This window comes from Carcharodon carcharias, chromosome 3 (genome assembly GCF_017639515.1).
Source record: "Carcharodon carcharias isolate sCarCar2 chromosome 3, sCarCar2.pri, whole genome shotgun sequence".
Taxonomy (NCBI): domain Eukaryota; kingdom Metazoa; phylum Chordata; class Chondrichthyes; order Lamniformes; family Lamnidae; genus Carcharodon; species Carcharodon carcharias.
Window position 1 is genome coordinate 26,726,925 of NC_054469.1, and position 26,560 is coordinate 26,753,484.

General features: G+C 44.2%; 1 protein-coding gene across 3 annotated transcripts in view; it reads right to left on the bottom strand.

The window, feature by feature from the left end:
* The window catches only part of LOC121275859 (5'-AMP-activated protein kinase subunit gamma-2-like), a 408,268-nt gene that overhangs the window by 345,415 nt on the left and 36,293 nt on the right, over positions 1-26,560 (bottom strand). Inside the window, exon 1 of one of the 3 annotated variants that reach the window (XM_041183600.1) lies at positions 21,712-21,753. The exons of the other annotated variants lie outside the window; for them this stretch is intronic. Within the exon in view, the coding sequence (XP_041039534.1) occupies positions 21,712-21,738 (27 nt within the window). The 5' untranslated portion in view covers positions 21,739-21,753. Of the gene's footprint in view, positions 1-21,711; positions 21,754-26,560 lie in introns of those variants that run through there. 3 annotated transcript variants of the gene reach the window in all.

The window sequence follows — 26,560 nt, forward strand, 5'->3', positions numbered from 1 at the left end:
CAACATTAACAGCACCTAGATTTGGACTTACCCTACCCCCAACAGCCCCCTACCCAGTGTCACTAATGGAAACATCATTGATACATCGACCCTATCAAACACCTTCATCATTATAAAAGACCTTTATTAGGTGACCTAACTTAGGGGAGAAAGAAATAAAACTGGTAAGTCTTTTATGGAGGTGCTTGGGATGCAATGTTCAGCAGCTGCCATTCTGCACATAGGTACATCAGCTCAAGGCAATCTTTCCATTTTTGAAAAAGCCTCTGTATAAAATCAATACCCACTGAATTCAACAAACTACCCAAACAGAAAACAAAGCTCAGCAGTACACGATGCCTGGCTCCCAGACAAGTTGCATGATTCACAAGCTGGTACAGAGTTTGTTGTTAACCACACGCACATAAAACATAGTCTGCCCGTGCTTGAATTCTTTTCCAGCCTTTAGTCAGCTGGACAAAGAAAGTGTGCATGGCTAGAACAAATACTGTGACTAACACTGAGCAAAAGAATGTTGTGACCCTTTCCTTAGGTCAATATAGAGTCTCTTAAAATCAGTGGCACATTCCCATTGAGATTGCACAGTGTACAATGTTTACGTTTCAGTAACCCACTCATCACAGATGAGTCGTTTACATTTTAGCTTTGGCTAATCTGAATATGGGAGCCCAGTGGAGAAAGCAAATGCTCCAACTAAGAGTCAACGGCATCGAGTTGTATCACCAGCCACGATACAAAAATCACTCATTCAGAACGTGCGTCCACAAAAGCAATCAGATCACTGAGAGTCCCACTGAACATTGCAGCAGCTTCAGATGGAGCGGAGGTGCTAGCAGTCCCACGCAATGTGGTAAAATTTGAAAAAAAAAAAAGAGAAACAAACGTCACAATAAAGAAGCCATTAAACTAATGTCACTGAAAAAAGCAAACGACAAAACGTCGCTAAGCTGCCGCTCCTTTTCCAGCTTGGCTTGTTTTCAGCAGCAATTTACCATATTGCGCAAAGTAGCAAGCTCCAAATTTGCTTCGGGATGAGGCACGCAACAACCCTTCCACATGGAAAGTTGGATCTGTGACATGCAACGCTTGAAAACATAAAACGCAACCTGTGAGGCAGAGGCAAAAAAGTCACCCACAAATAGAAACAGCTGGCTCGCTCGTGATCAACGTTACACGGCTCAGCTCCCAAAATCGCTTTTCAACATTGTGCAATGATCATCAAGATTGTTTTAAAAAAAAAAAAACCAAACAATTATTCCCTCCTTCCAAGTCCAGAAATTCAGAGAGGTTTCAGAAACCCTTTTGCAAAGGCACGGCAAAACTCTTCTTCAAAGCAGCTGCTCAGTGGGATTCCTCACATTCCCGGGAACCAAAAAACAGCTTGGCATTTTCGGAGTTCAAACTGTGTGGGCTAAATATCCATTCGAGCATGAATTTCAACTGAACTAAAGTTTGGAAGTTAAGTTCGTCTCCTTCATGAACTTGAAACGGTTAGGATTTTAATGAGCGTTCATCATACATAAATTGTAAAGATTGTAGGTTGCGAATAGTTGGTTGGCGCTATGATAATTTTACCTCAAAATCTGAAAAAACAAGAAAAGGAAGTTTTCATTTAATTCATTTTTAAAATTTCTGTTGAAATTTTCACTGCTAGAGATGGGATTAAACTCATTTTCATCCACACGCTATGGGCCAGATTTTACTTGGCACCGCGACAGGAACTCCCACCCACAATCCCAATGGCTGCCCCGTGGCCATTTTACCCTCGGATGCTTTAAGGTGAGACTTTCTCGGGAGGAGGTCCAGCCTGAGAGAGAGAGAGGGAGAGAGATTGAGCTGCTGGCCAATCGGATGGCCGGCAACTCTGTCATCTCAGTAGCGCCGGCCTGGGGCTACAGGTAGTCCCACAGCGCCAAGGAGACCAGGTAAGTGCAGGGTCGGAGGTCTCAGTGAGGGAAGTGGGGGGCAGGTTCAAGAGGTCGGGAAGGGAGAGGTAGACGTAGACTTTGGCGGGAGTGCCTTCAATGGGCCCACGGGGCCTGCAAAGGAAGCCTTGCCTGACACCAGCCTGCACAATTAAAGCTGCTGTGCTTCCCATATGGCACGGGTCTCCCCGCTGCCACAGGCAAAATACTGGCAATGACGGGATGAAGCCCTTAAGTGCTCATTAATTGCCCACTTAAAAAATAGGCCCAAGGGCAGCAAGGCCACCCAACACTCCGCCCAACCCCCTGCAAAACATCAGATGGGTCTAGGGCGGTTGGCAGAAAGGTCTGCCGGATTTTATATGCCCCACTGCCTTCAAGCCTGACTGCAGGGAGCGTAAAATACAGCCCTACATATCAGTCATTTTAGACTCAAATAATTCAAAAAGGAAATTGGGAAATATTTGAAGGAGAAAAAAATTGCAAGGATGTCGGGAAAAAGTGTGTGCGAATGGGATTAACTAGGTTGCTATTCAAGAGAGCCGGCACAGACTCTAAAACTATACAAGGCACTGGTTAGACCACACCTAGAATACTGTGAATAGTTTCAGGCCACTTATCTAAGGAAAGATATATTGGCATTGGAGGCAGTCCAGAGAAGGTTCACTAGGTTGATCCCGGGGATGGAGGGATTTTCTTGTGAGAAGAGGCTGAGTAGGTTGGGCCTGTTACTCATTGGAGTTTAGAAGAATGAGAGGCGACCTTATTGAAACATAAAAAATTCTTAGCAGGCTTGACAGGATAAATGCTAGAGTTTGTTTCCCCTTGTGGGAGAGTCTAGTACCAGAGTAAGGGGGTACCCATTTAAAAAAGAAATGAGATGGAATTTCTTCTCTCAATAGGTAGTGAATCTGTGGAATTCTTTACTGCAGAGGGCTGTAGAGGCTGGGTCATTAAGTATATTTAAGGCTGAGATAGACAGATTTTTAATCAGTAAGGGAGTCAAGGGTTATGGGGAAAAGGCAGGAAAGTGGAGTTGAGGATTATCAGATCAGCCATGATCTCATTGAATGGCAGAGCAGACTCGATGGGCCAAATGGCCTACTTCTGCTGCTACATCTTATGGACTCAGTGGGCTGAAGAACCTTCTTCTGTGCTAAACTATTCTATGATTCTAGCTCACTGGATGGTCTTCTACTCTGATTTGCATAGAATATACAGCACAGAATACCTCTTAAATGTAGCTGTGCTATTCACCTCAACTATGTCACGTGGGTAACCAGTTGTACATTCTAACCACTCCCTAGATAAACAAGTTTCTCCCGTATTTCCAATTGGATTTACTAGTGACCATCTTATATTTGTGGCCACCAGCTTTGGTCTGCACCACAAATGAGAGCAATGTTCTTATGTCTACCCTATCAAAAGCTTCCATAATTTTAAAAACCTTCGCAAGGTTGAGTAGAGGGGAGGCAGTTCAACACTTCTCACTTGGTCATAACATTGACCTTTGCACACAGTGAATCGGACACATTCCTGGTGGTTACACACCAAACAAATAGCGAGGTGGATTATTGCAATGATCTGACTTATAGGCTCTTGCATTGAGCCAGTTCCGGGGTTAAAGGGGAATTTGCCAGATTGAGTTTTCCGAGACTTGGCCCAGGGTTTCAATTGGTTTATTGGTGCCTCTCTCAGGAGAATATATGACTGTTAGTGTGTGTTGGAGATCATGATGCCCCATGCTCAATGGACCAGTTAGTCTTTCCCCGTCCATCATTTTGATATGTGTGTACGTCCCTCCAATTGTCTGTCTTGTGTTATTCTCTTTCTCCTTAACTCTTCTGCCTCCATGTGCTCCTGTATTCCTTCATTCCTTTCAGATGGGAAGTGGCGTTGTGGTGTGATGCAGCGCAGTGTGATATGATGGAGAAATCAGCCATCACTAATCGCAGGATGCATTTAGATTAGGGGCCCCGGAAAATTGATGCCTTTCCTATCCCTCATGCTCCCCTCACACCACATCCCCGATACTTCCTCGTTCTACCAGCAATGCATGTTTATCTCTTTCCTTTTCCCCACTGGCCCATTCAAGCTGTGGAATTTCCCCTCGCTGGTGCTCTGCTGGGACACAGCATGCCATTAACCCGCCATTCATTCGCTTCCCCCTTATCTGTTCCCCCAAAGCAACTTTACTTGTTTTTCCAAATTTTTTTCCTGTTACAAAATGGAAAAGTTGGCACAAAACATTTGACGAATGTACAATAAGTGGAAATAGTTCAGGCAGGAAGTTCACACAGACGTGTGAGATTTTTTAATGGGGATATAAATGTAACAACAAAAAGCATGCAAATTATTTAATCAACCTGACCAGATATCAAAATCATCCCAACCTTTAATTCTTGTAACATATACATTCTACAGGTAATTTCTGTAAAAGTTGTGCTTGTCTAATTGTTTTCTTAGACTAATTTTTAAACTGAAGTAATGACTGTCACACAACGCGCTAGCTCAAATCTTTAAAGAGCTTCCATAATAGACTAGCCATATAAATACTGTGGCTACAAGAGCAGGTCAGTTACAAGCAAGTCACCTCCTGACTCCCTGAAGCCTGTCCACCATCTACAAGGCACAAGTCAGGAATGTGATGGAATACTCTCCACTTGCTTGGATCAGTGCAGCTCCCACAACACTTAAGAAGCTTGATACCATCCAGGACAAAGCAGCCCGCTTGATTGGCACCACATTCACAAACACTCACACCCTCCACCACCGATGCACAGTAGCAGCAGTGTGTACGATCTACAAGATGCAGTGCAGGAATTCACCAAAGTTCCTTCGACAGCACTTTCTAAACCCACAATCGCTACCATCTAAAAGGACAAGGGCTGTAGATGGATGGGAATGCCACTGCCTGCAAGTTCCCCTCCGAATCACTCACCATCTTGACTTGGAAATACATCACTGTTTCTTCACTGTTGTTGGGTCAAAGTCCTGGAACTCCCTCCCAAAAAGCACTGTGGATGTACCTACACCACATGGACAGCAGCGGTTCAAGAAAGCAGCTCACCACCACCTTCTCAAGGGCAATTAGGGATGGGCAATAAATGCTGGCCCAGCCAGTGAAGCCCACATCCCTTGAATAAAAAAAAATGAACTGGAGTGAAGTTGCCTTTTGCCAGAAAATAGAATTTCTTCTACTCTAGCTGCTAGCTGTGCCAAGATTTAATTGAACATTTCCAATGTTGCAATTTCAGTCAGCGCATTTAGATCAGCACCCCAGGGAAAAGGCAAAGTTACATCAGAGCCACTCTAGACACCTTTTCCAAATCATAAAGAGCTGATTGAAGCATTGGATATTATTTCTTCTTTGAGCCCGTGGCTTAGTTGGCAATACTCTTGCCTCTAAGTCGTAAAGCTACGGGTTCAAGCCTGTTCAATTCCAGGAGCTGAATTTTAATTACCTCGGCAGTGTCAGGAGTCAACCCAGAAGAGCGTGGACTACCAACTCCTGCTCCTGCCTTTGAGAGATGCCAAATAATACGTGTAGCGGCCAATTAAATGCTGCCAGAGGGGAGCCAGCCACAAGCAGCGAGCAAAGGTGGGCAGTGCTCCCAATCAATCAGGCACGAAAGGTGGAGCATCAGGGGACAGAGCATGCAGGTCATAAACCCAAGATAGGTCACGGCCACCCATTTAAAAGCTCCCCTGGCACAGGACTGAGGCACTGCATCTGAAAGCAGTCTCTGCACACAAGACAAATTTTGTGTGGAAGAATTTCAATTTCAGTGAACTACTGCAATAGGCAGGAGCTCATTATACATGTGGATGACCATCCTGCTAGTTTGGATGCATTCAGGACCTTTTCCAGGGGAAAAAAACATTGGAATGCAGCTGACCTATTTGTCTGATGGACAGCAAGTGTTGAGGGAAATATTCAAAACCAGCCCTTAACTCTCTTTGTCTCTCAACAGATGGCTTAGAGAATGGAGCCAGGAACTGGGGAAGGTCATCAAGCCAAGATGATTACTCCCTGCAAGCTCTCCTCCAGGCTGTATGCAATAGGTGGGAGATCCTCATGCCCACTGACGGGAAGAGACACCTCCTGGCCTGACAAAAGCAGCTTGGACGGAGGTTGCAGCAGAGGTCAGCAGCCTTGGGGTCATCCAGCAAACCACACCTGGCTGTAGGATCATAAAAGGCTCAATGAGCTTTTGAAATCTGCAATCTGAATGTGTCACCATTCTGGAGTTGGATATATATGGAAGGGTGTGATGTGGGACCATTATAGGAATGTCATGTGCATTGCCCAAGTGTGTAAGGCAGTATGATGCACACATGCCACTCTATGCATGGCAATGGGAGTTACTGGGGCAGGGCAGGGGAAACAACAACAACTGTTAGCTGGCAAGGAACACCGAGAAATGTTGGCCACTGCCAAAGTACATTTTTGGCTACACATATGAAGGCATGATTACCACGGCAGCATCATTACAATTTCCCACTTTAATTTCAGGAGAAGAGGGTGCACAATGCTAGAGAGAGGAACAGGTCCAGAGATTGAGTACCAAACCTGGCCATCCAGACAGCCATTGAGGGAGTAGTCCAGGAGTTGGCTACGAATGACTGGAGTGGAGCCTTTGGTCTGGGTGAGATTGGATGAAGGCCCCAGCATGGTGAGATTCCAAGGGCTCATATCTATAATTCTTACAAACACTGCTGAGGAGAGTGCGAGAGGAGGACCCTGGGATAGGCAGTCAGCAGCACCTAGAGGATCTGGTCTATCTACGGGATCTAGCATCTAGTCTCTTCTCAAGTTGGAGTAAGGATAAAATAAAAGCAAGGGTCCATATTCTATTTAGTTATGATAGGTCTGGGGAGTTTAGTCCCGTGATCTGCATATCCTGCGCTATGTGGGGATGTTCCTGGCGGTCTGGATTACCATGTGTGCAGGAGGTGCCTCCTACTGGAGCAACTCGAGCTCTGGGTTTTGGAACATGAGTGGCAGCTGGGGGCACTATGGTGCATTCACGAGGCTGAGAGGATCGTGGAGAGCACGTTTCAGGATGTCATCACACCGCAGCTTAAGGAATTGCAAGAAGAGAGGGAATAGGTGACTGCCAGACAGAAGGAGGAGACCAGGCAGGTAGTGAGGGAATCCCCCGAGTGCATCGTGCTTGCAAACCGTTTTCGGCCTTGGGAAACAGTAAGAGTTATGGTTCCTCTGTGGAGGCCGACCAAAGCCAAGGCCACCGTGGGTGGTCCAGCTGCTCAGGGCGGGGGGGGAAGAAGTGTTGAAGGGCAGTAGTGGTAGGGGATTTGTTAGTGAGGGGAGTAGACAGGCAGCCGTAAACATGACTCCAGAATAGTATGTTGCCTCTCGGGTGCTAGGGTCGAAGATGTCATGGAACGGCTGCATGGCATTCTGAAGGGGGAGGGTGAACAACCAGAGGTCGTGGTCCATGTTAGGACCAATGACATAGGAAGAAAGAGAAATGAGGTCCTGCCAAGCAGACTTTAGGGAGTTAGGTATAACATTGAAAAGCAGGAATCTCCAGATTACTCCTGGTGCCACACAGTAGCGAGTATAGGAACAGAAGGATAAAGCACATGAATGAGTGGCTGGAGAGATGGTGCAGGAGGGAAAGCTTTAGATTCCTGGGGCATTGGGGCCATTTCTGGGGGAGGTGGGACCTGTACAAGTTGGGCGGGTTACATCTGAACAGGACCAACATCCTCGTGGGGAGGTTTGCTACTGCAGTTAGGGTGGATTTAAACTAAATTGGCAGGGGGATGGGATCCTGAAAAGTTGTTCAGAAGGAAGAGAAGCTGAGATGGAATTAGAAGTTGAAAAGCTAATAAGTGAGTCTGGAAGGCAAAGGAAACATAGGCTAGATAAGAAAGAAGTGAGTTTAGCAAGGCTAAATGGAATATATTTTAATGCAAGGAGCTTGAGGAATAAGACAGACGAGTTGAGGGCACAGACAGGCAAGTGGGAGTATGATATTATAGGTATGACCGAGACTTGGCTAAATGGGCAGGATTGGCAGCTCAACATTCCTGGTTATAGGATATTGAGACAAGATAGAGAGGGGGATAGAAGAGGGGGTTTGCAATATTGATCAAGGAATCAATTCTAGCAGTGAGGAGGGATGATCTCTTGGAAGGATCATCAAATGAGGCCATGTGGGTAGAAGTAAAAAACACAAAAGGGGCAAACACGCTGTTGGGTGTGTACTATAGGCCCCCAAACAATCAGGGAGAGATAGAGGATCAAATATGTAATCAAATTTCAGAGAAGTGTAACAAAAATAAGGCAGTAACTGCAGGGGATTTTAACGACCCAAATATTAACTGGGATAGTTTTAGTGCACAAGGTAGGGAAGGAACAAAATTCTTAAGTTGCATTCGGGAGAACTTTTTTAGCCAGTACGTAGAAAGCTCAACAAGGGAAGGGGCAGTTCTGGACCTAACATTCGGAAATGAGCCCAGGCAGGTGGAAGGCATATCAGTAGGGGAGCATTTTTGAGATAGTGACCATAACTCAGTTAGATTTAGGATAGTTATGGAAAAGGATAAGGTTAAGGTTGGGCTAGGAAAGGCTAATTTTACTGAAATGAGACATGATTGGGCTGGGAGCAGCTACTTGCAGATAAAACTGGGTCAGAGCAGTTGGAGGCGTTCAAGGAGGAAATAGTGAGAGTACAGGGTAAATATGTTCCCGTAAAGACGCGGGGGGGGGGGGGCCGACCAAGTTTGGAGAGCTTCGGTGTCAAGGGACATAGAGGTTAGGATTAAGAAAAAAAGAGAAGCTTATGGCAGATACCAAGAGCTCAATATGGCAGAATCCCTAGAGGAGTATAAAAAGTGCAGGGAGAACTTAAAAAGGAAATTAGCAAAGCTAAGAGAGTGTATGAGAAAGCATTGGTGGGTAGAATAAAGGAAAACCCAAAGGGGTTTTTTTAATATATAAAGAGCAAGAAAATAACTAGGGAAAGAGCAGGGCCAATTAGGGACCATAGAGGTCTGTGAGTGGACCCGGAAGACATGTGCACAGCCCTCAGTGAATACTTTGCATTGGTCTTCACAATGGAAAAGGACGACACAAGTATAGGCATCAGGGTGGAGGACTGTGAAATACTAGAGAAAAATAACAGAGTGCGCAGAGGTACTAGCGGGTTTAGCAGCCTTAAACGTAGATAAATCCGCAGGCCCAGATGAGATGTACCCCAGGCTGTTGAGGGAGGCAAGGGAAGAGATATCAGGGACCCTGGCAGTAATTTTCAAACCCTCTCTGGCCACAGGTGAGGTGCTAGAGAACTGGATGACTGCTAACGTTGTCCCGTTATTAAAAAAGGGAGCAAGGGATAGACCAGGAAATTACAGACCAGTCAGTCTAACATCGGTGGTGGGGAAGTTACTAGAAAGAAGTCTAAGGGACAGAATATATCTGCACTTGGAGAGACATGGATTAATCAGGGATCGTCAGCATGGATTTGTTAAGGGAACGTTGCATTTGACAAAATTTGATCGAATTTTTCGAGGGGGTAACCAGGAGTGTTGATAAGGGTACTGCATTTGATGTGGTCTACATGGACTTTAGTAAAGCTTTTGATAAGGTTCCTTATGGTAGACTGGTCAAGAAATAAAGTGCCCAAGGCAAAGTGACACGTTGGATCCAAAATTGGCTGAGAGACATGGAGCAGAGTGCAATGGTAGAGGGGTGTTTCTGTGACTTGAAGCCAGTTTCCAGTGGGGTTCCGCAGGGCTCAGTGCTGGAGCCCTTGCTGTTTGTGATGTACATAAATTATTTGGACTTAAATGTAGGGGGTATGATCAAGAAGTTCACGGGTGACATGAAAATTGATAGGGTGGTAAATAGTGAGGAGGATAGCTGTAAACTGCAGGAGGATATCCATGGACTGGTCAGGTGGGCAGAGCGGTGGCAAATGAAATTCAACCCAGAAAAGTGTGTGAGGTAATGCACTTGAGGAGGACTAACAAGGCAAGGGATTACACTATGAATGGTAGGACCCTGGAAATTACTGAAGATTAGAAGGATCTTGGTGTGCATATCCACAGATCCCTGAAGGTAGCAGGGCAGGTAGATAAGGTGGTTAAGAAGGCATAAGAAGGCCTTTATTAGCCGAGGCAGAGAATATAAGTGCAGGGAGGTTATGCTGGAATTGTACAAAAGGCTAGTTAGGCCACAACTGGAGTACTGCATACTATTCTGATCACCACATTATAGGAAGGATGTGATTGCACTGGAGAGGGTGCAGAGGAGATTTACCAGGATGCTGCCTGGGCTGGAGGGTCTGAGCTATGAGTGTTATGACACAGCTGTTGGTAAAGCCTGTTATTTAAAATCCCAGAGGGAAACTTTAAACAATTGTCATAGCCTATATTTTAAATTGGTATGTTTTGAGTTGTAGCCCTAAATTCAGGAATAAGATCATTAGTTCTTGAAAGGTTTTTTTTCAAACTACATGAGGCATTTGTTAATTTACACAAGTTAAACATATACACATGGCTACAATTTGCTACTATCATTGCTTTTTAACAAATTCCCAAACTAATCTCCACTAAGGCAACAATAACTCACAGATTTTAAGCACCAAGCAAAGTATTTTCACCTTACAAATTCAAAATGAGGTTCCTTTCACTTTGGTTCCTTTGCAGACAGGTATAGGCTTACAGCTGCTTTGATGTTACATGCCTCTGCCCTGCACACACAAAACTGCTTTCTGTTATACACAGTACATTTCTTTGAATGTAAATTCTCATTGTATCACCGGCCCCTTTGAACTCCATCTCTTCTAACAATAAAACCCCTTTCACAGTACCAATTTTATTACTAATATAAACATTGCTTCGTCCTTCCTAGCTAGGTGCAAGATTTCACTCCTCTTCTTGAATGCTCTATTCAGCAAAATGCAAATACACTCTAACTTACTGTTTTCTTCTCAAAACTAGAATACATCAAAGCACCCAAACTGTCTGGCTTCAATCCAATTAAGACACAAAAAGACACACCCATAGACTAAACCTCTATTTAAAAAAAAAATCCAAGAACATTAATAGCTTCATGATAATGAGGAAAGATTGGATCGGCTGGGGTTGTATTCCTTGGAGCAGCAAAGGTTGAGAGGGGACCTGACAGAGGTGTATAATATTATGAGAGACACAGATAGGGTGGATAGGAAGACACTTTTTCCATTAGTAGAGCGGTCAATAACCAGCAGGCATTGATTTAAGGTAAGAGGTGGGTTGAGGAGAAATTTTTTCACCCAGAGGTAGTGGGAGTCTGGAACTCACTGCCTGAAAGGATGATTGAGTCAGAAACTCTCGTAACATTTAAGAAGTATTTAGATATTCACTTATGTTGCCATAGCGTCCAGGACTATGAGCCAAGCACCGGAAAATGGGATTAATGCAGTCAAATCTTTGAGACCAGTGCAGACACGATGGGCTGAATGGCCTCCTTCTGTGCTGTAAACATCTAGGAGTTGTCTATGAGTCTACTGCTAGAGGGGATGGGAAGGGGAATGTGCTTGAACCTCGGGAAACTGGCAGAAGGGTAGCTTTGATGGTTTGTGACTTTGAAGGCTTCAGAATCCGAGGAGGAAGGTGTGCCTCTATGTTAAAGGGTCTAGGTCACTAGGTTGCTGGTTAACATCTTCCAACACTTCGTGTTTGCAATGAGGAAATGTGTCTCAGCAAAATTACCTCAAAGGATGAAGATATCTGTAACTCTCCCCCTTTTCATCCACCCACAGGTGAAACATCGTCAACTGCAAGGAAAAGCCTCGAAGGACCAACTGTAACCTCTGAGGAAGAAGAGGAAGCCTCAGACGGTGCAGTGTCGCATCCTTGCTCTGCATCTAGCAACACACTTTCACTGAAGAGTTAGCCTACATCATGTGCTCATGCCTCTGGAGTGGAACTTAAACTCATGAGATTCAAATGCAAGAGCATTACCACTGATTCAAACAACGTTTTGACACCATTACCATACCTCAGGAATTTACTGACAGATATAAATTTGGTTTTATTCAGTCATTCTGAGCTAAGCTGTGACATATAGAGAGGCAGGCGAGAGAGAGAGGCAGGCGAGAGAGAGAGAGAGAGAGGCAGGCAAGAGAGAGAGAGAGAGAGGCAGGCAAGAGAGAGAGAGAGAGGGGCAGGCGAGAGAGAGAGAGGCAGGCGAGAGAGAGAGGCAGGCGAGAGAGAGAGAGGGAGAGAGAGAGAGGCAGGCGAGACAGAGAGAGGCAGGCGAGAGAGAGAGAGGCAGGCGAGAGAGAGAGAGGCAGGCGAGAGAGAGAGAGGCAGGCGAGAGAGAGAGAGGCAGGCGAGAGAGAGAGAGGCAGGCGAGAGAGAGAGAGGCAGGCGAGAGAGAGAGAGGCAGGCGAGAGAGAGAGAGGCAGGCGAGAGAGAGAGAGAGGCAGGAGAGAGAGAGAGAGAGAGAGAGAGGCAGGCAAGAGAGAGAGAGAGAGAGAGAGAGAGGCAGGCGAGAGAGAGAGACAGGCGAGAGAGAGAGAGAGAGAGGCAGGCGAGAGAGAGAGAGAGAGAGAGGCAGGCGAGAGAGAGAGAGGGGGGCAGGCGAGAGAGAGAGAGGGGGGCAGGCGAGAGAGAGAGAGAGCGAGGCAGGCGAGAGAGAGAGAGGGGGGCAGGCGAGAGAGAGAGAGAGGGGGGCAGGCGAGAGAGAGAGAGAGGGGGGCAGGCGAGAGAGAGAGAGGGAGGTGAGAGAGAGAAAGGGGCAGGAGAGAGAGAGAGAGAGAGAGAGAGAGGCAGGAGAGAGAGAGAGAGAGAGAGAGAGGCAGGAGAGAGAGAGAGAGAGAGAGAGAGGCAGGTGAGAGAGAGAGAGGGGGCAGGAGAGAGAGGGGCAGGAGAGAGAGAGAGAGGGAGAGAGGGAGGAGAGGCAGGAGAGAGAGGGAGGGAGAGGCAGGAGAGAGAGAGCGCGAGAGAGGCAGGAGAGAGAAAGTGAGAGAGAGTGTGAGAAAAAGAGGGAGGCAGGAGAGAGGCAGGAAAGAGAGAGAGAGAGGGAGAGACGGGAGAGAGAGAGAGGGAGAAGAGAGAGGTGGAGAGAGAGAGAGAGTGAAAAAGAGAGCGAGAGAGAGAGAGGAACAGGACAGAGCAAGAAAGAGGAGCAGGAGAGAGCGAGACAGAGGAGCAGGAGAGAGCAAGAGAGACAGAGATGAAATAGGAACAAATAAACTGGGTCTGAAAATTCAAACACCTGGCCCAAAATTAAGATTTTATTTCTCTTACATTTGCAGGAGTGAATTCCCCAAGCACAGAAATGTGCTGCATTTTATTTCATATAAAAAGATATTATGTACAGATACACACAAAAAAAGTTTAAAAAAGATAATTAAGTACCTTTCTGATCAACTACAAGAACACAGTGAGAGACTATAGCACCACACTGTGCTATTTTATTCACTTGGTTACTAAGGCAATTCGGAATGCCACTTTATCATGGTATTCTCAATTGTCACCACAATTAAAAAGCTGTTCAGTTGATCCATTTCTTTCTCCGTTTACTAATTGGTGCCAGATTCTTTTTAAATGGCCTTAACAAGGCTAAGGAAACAACATCTATTCCCAACACTTCAAATTCCTTAGCCAAAATAAAATTTCGACTGACCTTGATCAAATAAATCTGAAGAAATAAATATATGCCATGCCACAAACTCCAAATCACGTGACATTCCAATGTTTTCTTTGCTTATACAGAGTCTTATATACAATACACACCACTGTCACTGTTTTAGTCAACATTGTTCTTGAACTTAGAAGAGCTGAGTGAAGAGCTGAAACGGATACGTGTTATTAATTAAGGGGATGGTCCCTCTGACAAATTGACACCACTGTAGTTGTGGACCCATAAAAATTTAGGGGAAAGAAAGATGCTTCTACTTGTGGGCGAGACCAGAACTAGGGGCTGTAAATATAAGGTAGTCACGAAACTTTGCAGAAACTTTGTTGGTCAAACAATGTGGAACACAACACCAAATATCAGTGCAAAAATAAGGCTGAAGTATTTGCTACAATCTTCAGCCAGAAGTGCCGAGTGGATGATCCAACTTGGCCTCCTCCAGAGGTCTCAGCATCTCAGATATCAGTTTTCAGCCAATTTGATTCACCCCACCTGATATCAAGAAACAAATGAAGACACTGGATACTGCAAAGGCGATGGGCCCTGACAATATTCCGGTAATAATACTGAAGACTTGTGCACCAGAACCAGCCAAACTGTCCCAGTACAGCTACAGCACTGGCATCTACCTATCTATCTATGTGGAAAATTTCCCAGGTATGCCCAACCCGGCTAATCACTGCCCGACCAGTCTGCGCTCGATCAGCAGTAAAGAAATGGAAGGGGTCATCAACAGTGCTATCAAGCGAAACATGCTTAGCAATAACCTGCTCACTGATGCCCAGTTTGGGTCCTGCCAGGGCCACTCAGCTCCTGACCCCTTTAGCCCTTGGTTCAAAGATGGACAAAAGAGCTGAACTCCCGAGGTGAGGTGAGAGAGTGACTGACCTTGACATTAAGGCCGCATTTGACTGAATGTGGCATCAAGGAGCCCTAGCAAAAATGGAGTCAATGGGAATCAGGGGGAAAACTCTCTGCTGGTTGGAGTCATACCAAGCACAACGGAAGATGGTTGTAGTTGTTGGAGGTCAGTCATCTCAACTCCAGAGCATCATTGCAGGAGTTCCTCAGGGTAGTGTCCTTGGCACAACAATCTTCAACTGTTTCATCAATGTCCCTCCTTCCACTATAAGGTCAGAAGGGGGGGATGTTCACTGATGATTGCACAATGTTCAGCACCATTTGTGACTCCTCAGATACTGAAGCAGTCCATGTCCAAATGCAGCAAGACCTGGACAATATCCAGGCTTGGGCGGACAAGTGGCAAGTAACAATCGCACCACACAATTGCCAGGCCATGACAATCTCCAACATGAGAGAAACCAACCAGCATCCCTTGACGCTCAAGGGCATTACCATCACTGAAACTCCCATTATCAACATCCTGGGGGTTACCAATGACCAGAAACTGAACGGGACTAGCCATATAAATGCTATGGCTCCAAGAACAGGTCAGAGGCTAGGTATCCTGCAACGAGTAACTCACTTCCTGACTCCCAAAGCCTGTCCACCATCTACAAGGCATAAGTCAGGATTGTTATGGAATTCTCCTCACTTGCCTGGATGAGTGCAGGTGAACACTCAAGAAACTTGACACCATCCAGCACAAAGCAGCCAGCTTGATCGGCACCACATCCACAAACATTCACTCTCTTCACCACTGACGCACAGTAGCAACAGTGTTTACATCTACAAGATGCACTGCAGAAATTCACCCTGGCTCCTTAGGCAGCATCCTCCAAACCCACCACCACTATCATCTAGAAAGACAAGGGCAGCAGAAAGATGGGGGACACCATCTAGTAGTTCCCCTCCAAGTCACTCACCATTCTGACTTGGAAATATATCACTGTTCCTTCACTGTCACTGGGTCAAAATCCTGGGACTCCCTTCTTAACAGCACTGTGGGTGTACCTACATCACATGGACTGCAGTGGTTCAAGAAGGCAGCACACCACCACCTTCTCAAGGGCAACTAGGGATGGGCAATAAATGTTGGCCCAGCCGGTGAAGCCCACATCCCGTGAATGAATAAAAAACAAGTTGAGACAAATATCATTAATTTAAGGGAAAGCTAGATCAATGCAGATGGAGAAAGGAATACAGGGACAGTGTACCAAATTCGGCACCCTTGGGACCAAGACCAGGCTGGATTTCAGATTTAGCCCCAATTTTGGTCGTCCATCCTGTACAGTGCCTGAAACTGAATATAATAAAGGCCCTGAAGCAAATAGTATTTAGATCAGATTCTTGTTAACCTGAAAATAGATGTTTCTGTTCAATGCTTCCTTATGCCGTGGTAGAGTGCTGGACTCAAGTGTCAAAATGCAAGCGAAGGAGCAGTCCTAAGAGCCCAAAAGCCTGCCCTGGGCAGTGCCACAAATTCCAGTAGTGACCCCGAGGCTGGCGGAGCAACATCGCGTTGTCAAGTGGTCATAAGAACATATAAATTAGGAGCAGGAGTAAGCCACTCAGCCCCTTAAGCCTGCTTCACCATTCAATAAGATCATGGCTGATCTACTTCAACTCCACATTCTTGCCTACACCCAATAACCTTTCACCCCCTTGTTAATCAAGAATCTATCTCATTCTGCATTAAAAATATTCAAAGACTCTGCTTCCACTGCCTGTTGAGGAAGAGAGTTCCAAAGACTCACGACCCTCAGAGAAAAAAATTCTCCTCGTCTCTGTCTTAAATGAGCGACCCTATATTTTTTAAACAGTGCCCCCTAGTTCTAGGTTCCCCCACAAGAGGAAACATCCTCTCCACAACCACTCTGTCAAGAGCCCCCCGCAAGGATCTTTTAGTTTTCAATTAAGTTGTCTCTATATCAGTGGATATAAGCCTAACTTGTCCAACTTCTCCTCATAAGACAACTTGCCCATTCCTGGTGTTGGTCTTGTGAACCTTCTCTGAGCTGCTTCTAACACGTTTACATCTTTCTTTAAATAAGACCACCAGTACTGCACACAATACTCCAGATGTGGTCTCACTAATGCCTTGTACATCTGAAGCATAACCTCCCTATTTTTGTAATCAATACCCCTCACAATAAATGAAAACATTCTATTAGCTTTCCTAATTACTTGCTGTACCTACATACTAGCCTTTTGTGATTAGTGCACTAGGACACCCAGATCCCTCTGAATCTCAAGAGCGCTGCAATCACTTACCATTTAGATAATAAGCTTCTTTGTTATTTTTCCTGCCAAAATGGACAATTTCTTATCTGCCCACATTATCTCCATTTGTCAGATATTTGGCCACTCACTTAACCTATCCACGTCCCTTTGTAGCCTCCTTATGTCCTCTTCACAATTTACTTTCCTACCTATCTTTGTGTCGTTAGCAAATTTAGCCACCATTCCTTCGGTCCCTTCATCCAAGTCATCAACATAACTTGTGAAAAATTGAGGCCCCAGCACTGATCCTTGTGGCACCCCACTCATCACATCCTGCCAACCAGAAAAACACCCATTTTTTCTACTCTCTCTTTCCTGTTACCTAGCCAATCTTTTTTCCATGCCAATATGTTACCCCCTACACCATGAGCTTTTATTTTCCACAATAACTTTTGATGTGCCCCTTTGTCAAATGCCTTCTGGAAATTTAAGTACAGTACGTCCACGGTTCCCCTTTATCTACAGCACATGTGACTCCTTCAAAGAACTCCAATAAATTGGTTAAAACAATTTCCCTTTCACAAAACAATGTTGACTCTGCCTGATTGTCTTGAATTTTTCTTAATGTCCTGTTATAACGTCTTTAATAATAGCTTCTAACATTTTTCCTATGACAGATGCTAGACTAACTAGCCTGTACTTCCCTGCTTTCTGTCTCCCTCCCTTTTTGAATAAAGGATTTAACATTTGCTATTTTCCAATCTAATGGGACCCTCTCCGAATCTAGGGAATTTTGGAAAATTAAAACCAGTCCATCAACTATCTCACTAGCCACTTCTTTCAAAGCGTTAAGGTGAAATCCATTCAGACCTGGGGATTCATCAGCCCGCAATACCACTTCCTTGGTGATTGTAATTTTCCCCAAGTTCCTCCCTTCCTTCCATTTCCTGATTTACAGCTATTTCTGGGATGTTACTTGTGTCCTCTATAGTGAAGACCGAAGTAAAATACTGGTTTAATTTATCCGCCATCTCCCTACTTTCCATTATCAATTCTCCAGATGCACTTTCTATAGGGCCAATGCTCACTTGGTTAAATCTTTTCTTATTTAAAAATCTATAGAAACTCTTACCATCCGTCTTTACATTACTAGCTAGCTTTCTGTCATACTCCAATTTTTCCCTTATTAATCTTTTTGTCATTCTTTTCTGTTCTTTATATTCTTTCCAATTTCCCCTCCCCTTGGAATTTTTCTCTCATTGGAATGTATCTATTGTGTATTCTGAAATATCCCTTTAAATGCCTGCCATTGAACCTCTATTGACCTATCCCTTAATCTTATTTGCCAGTTCACTTTAGCTAGCTCCACTTTCATTCCCTCATAATTGCCCTTATTTAAATTTAAAATACTAGTCTTGGATGCACTCGTTTCTCCCTCAAAATGAATGTAAAATTGAATCATATTATGATCGCTGCTACCTAAGGGTGCCTTCACTCGGAGGTTATCTATTAATTCCATCTCATTGCTCAACACCAGGTCTAGTATATCTTGCTCTCTGGTTGGCTCCAGAACCTGCTGTTCTCAGAACCTATCCCAAAAACATTCTCACTATGAACTCCTCATCTATGCTACCTTTGCCCATCTGATTTTTCCAGTCTATATGTAGATTAAGATCCCCCATGATTATTGTTGTACCTTTCTGACAAGCTTCCATTATCTCTTCTTTTATACTCTGTCCTACTGTGTCATTACACCACTCCTACAAGTATCTTCTTGCCTTTATCATTTTTCATCTCAACCCAAACTGCTTCTACATCCTGGTATCCTGAATTTAGGTCAACCCTGTCTCATCTGCTAATAACATCATTAATTAACAGAGCCACCCCTCCACTTTTTCTTAACTTCCTGTCCTTCTTAAATGTCATATACCCTTCAATATTCAGGTCCCAATCTATGTCATCCTTTGCCATGTCTCTTTAATGGCTATCAGATCGTACTTATTTATTTCTGCTTGCATCATCAGTCTTGTATCTGTTTTGTTTTGAATACTATGCGCGCTTAAATACAGAACTTTGAGTTTTGTCCTTTTATTATTTTTGTAGCATCTAGCCTTACCTGTTGATTTACTCTGAGATTTGTACCCTTTGTCCCTTCCTGTCACGGTCTGTTTATCATTTCCCATATTAATACCTTTCTCTCTTGCCTTGCCTCTACCCTTTGGTTTACCACACTTGGCAAAATTTGATCTCTTGCCCCCACTATTCAGTTTAAACCCTCTCTACTTCCCTAGTTATGCGGCTCACGAGCACACCAGCCCCAGCACGGTTCAGATATAGACCAACCTAATGGCACAGATCCAACTTTCTCCAAAACTGGTACCAGTGCCCCACGGAGCAGAACCCACTTCTCCCACACCAGCCTTTGAGTCAAGCATTCATTTCTCTAATCTTACATGCCAATTTGCACGTGGCTCAGATAATAATCCAGAAATTATTACCTTTGAGGTTCTGCTTCTTAATTTGGTGCCTTGCTGCTCATACTGACTGTGCAGAGCCACCTTCCTCATTCTGCCTATGTCATTGGTACCAACAAGGACCACATCCACTGGATCCTCCCCCTCGCGCTGCAAGTTCCTCTCCAGCCCTGAGCAGACGTCCTGAACCCTGGCACCGGGCAGGCAACACCGACTTCTGGACTCTCACTCTTTGCTACAGAGAACAGCGTCAATCCCTCTCACTATACTGTCCCTTGCTACCAGTTTGTTCTGTTTAGCTTCTCCCACTTTGATGGCTTCCTGTGCCATGGTGCCACGGTCAGTTCGCTCATCCACCCTGCAGCCCCCGCTCTCATCCAAACAAGCTGAGAGAACCTCAAACCTATTGGACAATTGCAGAGGCCTGAGGCTCCTGCACCCCTGCCCTCTTGATCTCTTTATCTGCCTCACTCGCAGTCACACCCTCCTGTCCCTGACCAAATCAGAAGACCCTATCCTAAGTGGTGTGGCTGCCTCCTGGTATAAAGCATCCAGGTAACTTTCCCCCTCCCTGATGTGTCGCAGAGTCTGTAGCTCGGTCTCCAGCTCAATGACTCTGAGCCGAAGTTCCTCAAGCCACAAACACTTAGTGCAGACATGTTTGCCCTGGATCACAATGTTATCCAGGAGCTCCCACAATGTTGCAGCCTTGACTCATCACCTGTCCTGCCATCCTCAAGGTATTTTAAATAATTACTTAATTATATTAATCATTTATTTATTTTGCTTTCTTATACATTTTATTAATTTTACCACCAATTTGAGTACAATTTTAAACCTAAAGGGATAGAATAAAACTTACCAATTTACCAGATACTGACCAAACAACTAGTTCCCTGTAGTAGAGCAAGAACCAATTACTACAGGGTGAGAAAGACATAAATAGGAAACAAATACCTCCTTACCACCCCACGCCCCCGAACTCCACCTCTCACCAAACTCCAAGCCTTTACTCAGTTAGCTCAGCTGCATGCTTTTCTCTCAACTCACTGCCATCTACTTACCCACATTTTATCGTCCCCTGGTGGAGAAGGACCAAGACCAAGGAAACCACGAGGAGAGATTCCCCCACGAAGACTGGGAGAGCGATTCTGCTCCACAACAGAAGCACAAATTGGAAGCTCCTCTTTCTGAGCGAGACAATTTGGACACAGCAGAAGGAAAACGATTGGGGAAACACCGGGGAGAAGAATAATCAAGAATACAGATGAACCTAAAACAGACCTTGGAACTGGATCAGCGCGCCATTTTAAAAAGGTCCGGTTGCCAGTTTTCCGATAGCTGGGTTGGACGAACTGCATCAGTAGGTGCATTCGTTGATATGGTTAGATGGAATCGGGTGGAAGGAGGTTCATGTGAAGCACAAACACTCCATTGACCAATTGGATTAAATAATCTGTTTCTGTACTGCAAATAATTTTTAATCTTGCATTTATATAGTCCCTTTCACAACCTCAAGACAACTTATAACACAGCCAATAAAGTACTTCTTGAAGTGGTCACCCACAGCAGCCAATGTACACACAGCAAGGTCCCGCAAACAGCAATGAAATAAGTGACCAGGTAATCTGTTTTTGAGATGATGATCAAGGGATTAAATTCTGTGCAGAACACCAGGGAGAACCACCCTGTTCTTCTATGAACTAGTGTAATGGGATCATTTATATCTACCTAAGGGGGAAAACAAGACATCAGTTACGTATAATCCTTCTGCAATATAATCTTGGCATCATATTTGATCCTGAGCTGAGTTTTCGACCACATATTCATACTATCAGTAAGAATGCATAATATCACATTGACTCCTGGCTTCAGAGGTGGCCTGGACCTTTAAAATATATACCAAAGATTGGTAATCTTCTGTGGCCCCCTTCAAAAAGGGATCAAATGGTGAGCTTTCTGGGGTGTAGGTGAAAGACCTGGGGTCAAGCTACGTTGGCACTTACACTGAGATCACACCTGCTGTTGCTAACCCACGGGAGTATCACATAATCATAATTATTTGGCAGTACAGCACAGAAAGTGGTCAGCTCCGGCAGCTCGTGATTGGGTTTCTCAGCACCTTGGTACAGGCTGGTATCAGTCCTATGCTAATTATTTTCCCTAACCTACTTCCTACTGTTACGGTATGAGCCTTTTACGTGAGGAGACAAGAGAAACTTGCAGCAGAGAAAGTTAGAGGAGGATTTGATCGAGGTGTTTAAAGTCATGAATGGTTTCATAGTGTAAGGGAAAGCGGTTTTCACCAGCAGCAGGGTCAGTAGCCAGAGGATACACATTTAAGGTAAAAGGTGAACCAGAGGTGAGGTGTAGAGTTTCTATTAAAAACAGCAAATTGCTATGATCTGGAATGTGCTGCCTGAAGGAGTGGCAGAAGCAGATTCAATAATAACTTTAAAAAAGGGATTGGATAAATACTTGAGTTGAAAAAATTTACAGGATTATGGAGGAAGAGCAGAGGACTCACTGAATGGCTCTGCCAGGGAGCCAACATAGGCAAAATTGGCTGAACGGAATCCTTCTGCGCTGCATCATCCAGGATACAGCTGCAGGGTCAGGAACAGAGGACATCAATAGGTGCAATCCCAGTGCTAGAACCAGGATAGCTTCCTCCAGATCTTTCAAGGGCCTGTATGTCAATGTAAAAGACAATGTATTAAGGTCATTGCCTCCCTCCCTCCTTCCCCTACCCCACCCCCAAAACTCCATTTCAAACATGGTCTAGCTGAAAAGCTGGGCAGATAGGTGTAATCTCACACCTGTTCATACCATTCTCTACTGTAAGAAGCTAGGAAGATCAATCAGGCAACTCGTGTAAGCTTCAGTTCCCTTCTGTCAAGGAACATCAATTTTCTGAGCCATAGATCAAGATACTAATACATTTGTTGGCTTAGATCTCAAGGACATTATTGGGATGGTGCACTCTGTATCAAGCACACACCCAGATTCTATTTTCAACTCTCATGAAGTTTATCTGGCATCAGTAGTATATTCGGCAACAGGAAAGTTTATAAAATGACAATTTCAATTCCCAATACACAGCTCAGTACCACCTGAATTCAACTGTAAATTGGCAAAATCCCTTAGAGTGGCAACAAATTGGTTTCTAGGGGAAATGTCACACTTCATGTGGAATTATGTACAGTTGGGGCTGAAGCACATACCAGAGCAGAGCAAAGGAGCCTTCTTCTATATCTAACCGCTGGCTACCTGAAACAGGAAAGTGTCCCATTTCCCAGTACTGACACTTTTCATCTTAATCTGTACAAAGTTCACCAACAAAAAGGCTTTTCGTACAGAATCATACAGAAAGCCACTGAACTGATCAAAGGAACAGAGTCAGCCATTTAGCCCCCCGAGAGTGTTCCGCTGATCTGCATATAAAGACCTCAATAGCTTTGCCTAACCAAAATCTTTCAATCTCAGAATTAAAATTAACAGTTGAGCCAGCATCAACCACTGCTTACAAAATGAGATCCAAACTTTGACTGCTCTGTGTGTGTAGAAGTGTTTCTTAACTGTACTTCAATTTTAGGCTATGTCCCATTGTCCTAGATTCCCTAGCCAGCAAAAATAGTTTCTCTCTTTCTACCCGATCTGTTCGCCCTAATATCTTGAACACTTCAATCAAATCAAGCACCACATGCCTATGCCTGCTCTATTAAAGGGTTATCCAATTTCTACTACTGATCAAGAACACAAGAAATATGAACAGGAGTAGACCATGTGATCTGTCGAGCCTGCTCTGCCATTCAATACAATCATCGCTGATCTTGGGCTTCAACTCCATTTTCCCGACCAATCCCCATATCTCTTAATTCCCTGAGAGACCAAAAACCTATCGATATTAGCCTTAAATGTATTCAGTGATGGAGCAGCCACAACCCTCTGGGGTAGAGAATTCCAAAGATTCACAACCCTTTGAGTGAAGTAATTTCTCCTCATTTCAGTCCTAAATGATCGGCCCCTTATCCTGAGGTCCTGTGTTTTAAATTCCCCAACCAGCGGAAACAAACAATCTCTCAGAGTCCACCCTATCAAGCTGCTTCAGTATTTTGTAGGTTTCAATGAGATCGCCTCTCATTCTTCTGAACTCCAGAGAATATAAGCCCAATTTACTCAGCCTCACAGAGGCCAACACCCCCACCATCCCAGCGATGAATTTAGTGAACCTTCGCTGTACCACCACCAATGCAAGCACATCATTTCTTACACGTGGAGATCAAAACTGCACACAGTACTCCAGGTGTGGTACCAATACCCTCTACAATTATAGCAACACTTCTTTATTCTTGTACTCCAATCTCTTGGTAATAAAGGCCAACATGCCATTTGCCTTCCTAATTGCTTGCTGCACATGCATACTAACTTCATGTTCCTTGTACAAGCACATTTAAGTCTCTGGACATCAATGCCACAAGTATCACATCTTTTAAAAAATATTCTGCTTTTAAATTCTTGCAACTAAAGTGATTAACTTCACACTTCCCTACATTATACTCCATCTGCCACCTTGTTTCCCACTCACTTAATCTGTCTATATCTCTTTGAAGCCTCTCTGTGTCCTCCCCACTGCTTACCTCCCCACCTAGCTTGCTTTCATCAGTAAACTCCGATGCATTACTCTCTGCCTCTTCATCTAAGTCATTAATATGGAGGCCCCAGCACTGACCCATGCAGCCCCAGCAATATTCACTGTCTGCCTCATTGAAAAAGCCCAATTTATGCCCACTCTCTGCTCTCTATCCATTAACCAATCCTTTATCCATGCTAAAATGCTATTCCCAACTCCATGAGCTCTTATCCTGTCTGTTAACATTTTGTGTGGCACGTTATTGAATGTCTCTTGGAAATTGAGGTATATAACACCTACTGGTTCTCCTTTATCTATCCTACTAATTACATCCTCAAAAAGCTCTAATAAGTTTGTCAGATTTCCCTTTAGTAAAACCATGTTGACTTGTTCTAATCATACTATCCTTTTCTAAGTGCATTGTTAAGATTTCCTACCTGTCAGACAGGGAAAGCAGCCAGGTCAATAGGAGGTCGGGTGGAGTGGGGGGAGTCGGAACTTGAGTGTCTGTAAAGAGCTTTGCTTGTTGGGTCTAGAGGAAGTATTCAGCTTTTCCTGGCCCTCGAGCAGTACTGTAAGTGCACTTGCCTCATATTCCTAACACTTCTTGCCTCCTTTTACCATCCAGGATCCCCAAGCCTTAAGAAATTACTGGTTAAAAATAAAAATCCTGTTAAAATGGACGCACACATCCTCCTTAAAAGATTATAGCCACCATCCATCCCGAGAGTGGATTAGTCTCCACCCCACACCCCCTGTCCCACTTAGCCGCCTTTGTTAAAGCCAAAAGTGGGTGGGATCGGTTCGGATTTGAGATTTAATTTATATATTTTTTTTTAAATCTCTCACCCTTCCCAGGAGCTGTTCACATTGCCTGTGACACGGGCTGTGAGGTATCATTTCTGTACAATTTGTAGCTTGAGAAATGCCTTCTAAAATGTTGCAGATTGTTTGAAGGAAAGCTTAATTTAAACAAATAACTATGCACCCATCTGTTTGCCAGGATGTGGTTTTTCACCCAGAGTTCCATCCAGCACAATCGGCTGGTTATAGTTAGGTCTGAGGAAAAGCAAAAAAAAAAGGAGAAAGCAAATAGTTTTGGTGACCACAGCCCATATTACTTGACTCAAACAGCTGAAGAACAAGTTCATTGCCTGACCACTTCATTAGGGAGCAGTGGGCGGCAAGAGAAGGAACTGTATTTTAAAGCATGCATTATCAATGAGCTCTTGGGACTCAAGTTTGAGTTAATCTGGCACTCAATGGTTTCCAATGACTGCCTTATCCAACAGAGACTGGTATAGAACCTGCAATGGTCTGGATCATCAGTTTGCAGGAAGGAATTCCCTCCCTGAAACTCTCCACCTCTCACTCCTCCTCAAAGTTACTCCTTAAAATCTACCCCTTTGAACAACTTTTGGTCACCTATTCTAATATCTTATGCAGTTCACTGTCCAAATTGGTCATCTGATGCTATGGTGAAGCGCCTTGGGAGTTTTTACTATGGTAAAAGTGCTATAGAGAATACAAGTCAGTGCTGTTGTTGAGGAACTAGAAACCACTGCAAAAACAAGTCATAAAAACATGCACTTTAGTCATTGAGTGAAAGATTATGGTTGAGTTATAAATGTTAACTATATCACTGTCTCGTTGTATTTCTCATGGCTGTCCATTAAAGAAAATGCTAATTAAGCTTGGTAAAATGCTCATTAACGGTGACATTAAAGGGTTCTAAACCCCCAGCAGTGGAACAAGACATGGGTCGTTTTGCAAACAAAAATAACAACAACAATATTCCTTAAGTATATCTCACTTAATAATGGCAAGTTCATTTCAAAGAACTAAACTCAATTTGTTTCAAGTAGAATTTCCAGATTTGGATATGTTAGGAGTGAAATTCAACTTGGGTAGGGATGTTGAACGGTGGTTATGCATTTGCCGGCAGTATTACGCTGCACCCAATACACCACTGAAGGTGCATCTTACAAAGGGGGAGGGGGTAAAAAGAGAGGTTATGGATTTCCAGAGCTTAAAACCAAGACAGCTGAAGGCACTGCCACCAATGGTGGGGCAAAGGAAACTGGAGGTGTGCAGAACATAAATAGGAACAGGGATAGATAAAAGGCGAGTACTGACATGTGCCAAAGAAATTGGGACACTTCTCAACGTTTACACTCCAAGCCAGTATCAGGCAATCCCTCAACAAACATATAAAGGGTCTGATGCAGGCTAAAGCTTCAGCCCTGCCAACCAGCACTTCAACCACAACCTCAGAACAACAAAAATTTGAGGAACAGCACGTCATCTATCAATTAGACACTTCATAATTTTCCTGCCTCAACTCAGGAGTTCAACAATTTCAGATCATGATCACCACTGATTTTCTCAAGCAGCAAATGCTGGTAATGGTTTTGTTGCCATTTACAGCTCCTCTACACCCAGCTTTTATTTATTTACTATCACCTTTTGCCTTGCACCATCATCCTTTTTGTTATTTAATCTCTCCTGCCCACCCTGGCTCTATCTTTGCTTATAAACTGATAAATCCCTTAATTTCTCTCAGTTCTGATGAAAGGCCATAAACCTGAAATATTTCTACCTCCTCAGATATTGCCTGACCGGCCATGCATTTTCCGTTTTTAAATTACTGCAAAATTTCCTTATGACTGAACATTAATTAGATTGTGTCATGGAAAATTCAATGCCTGACTCAGGCTGTTACTTTGTGAAGGCTCTCATCTAA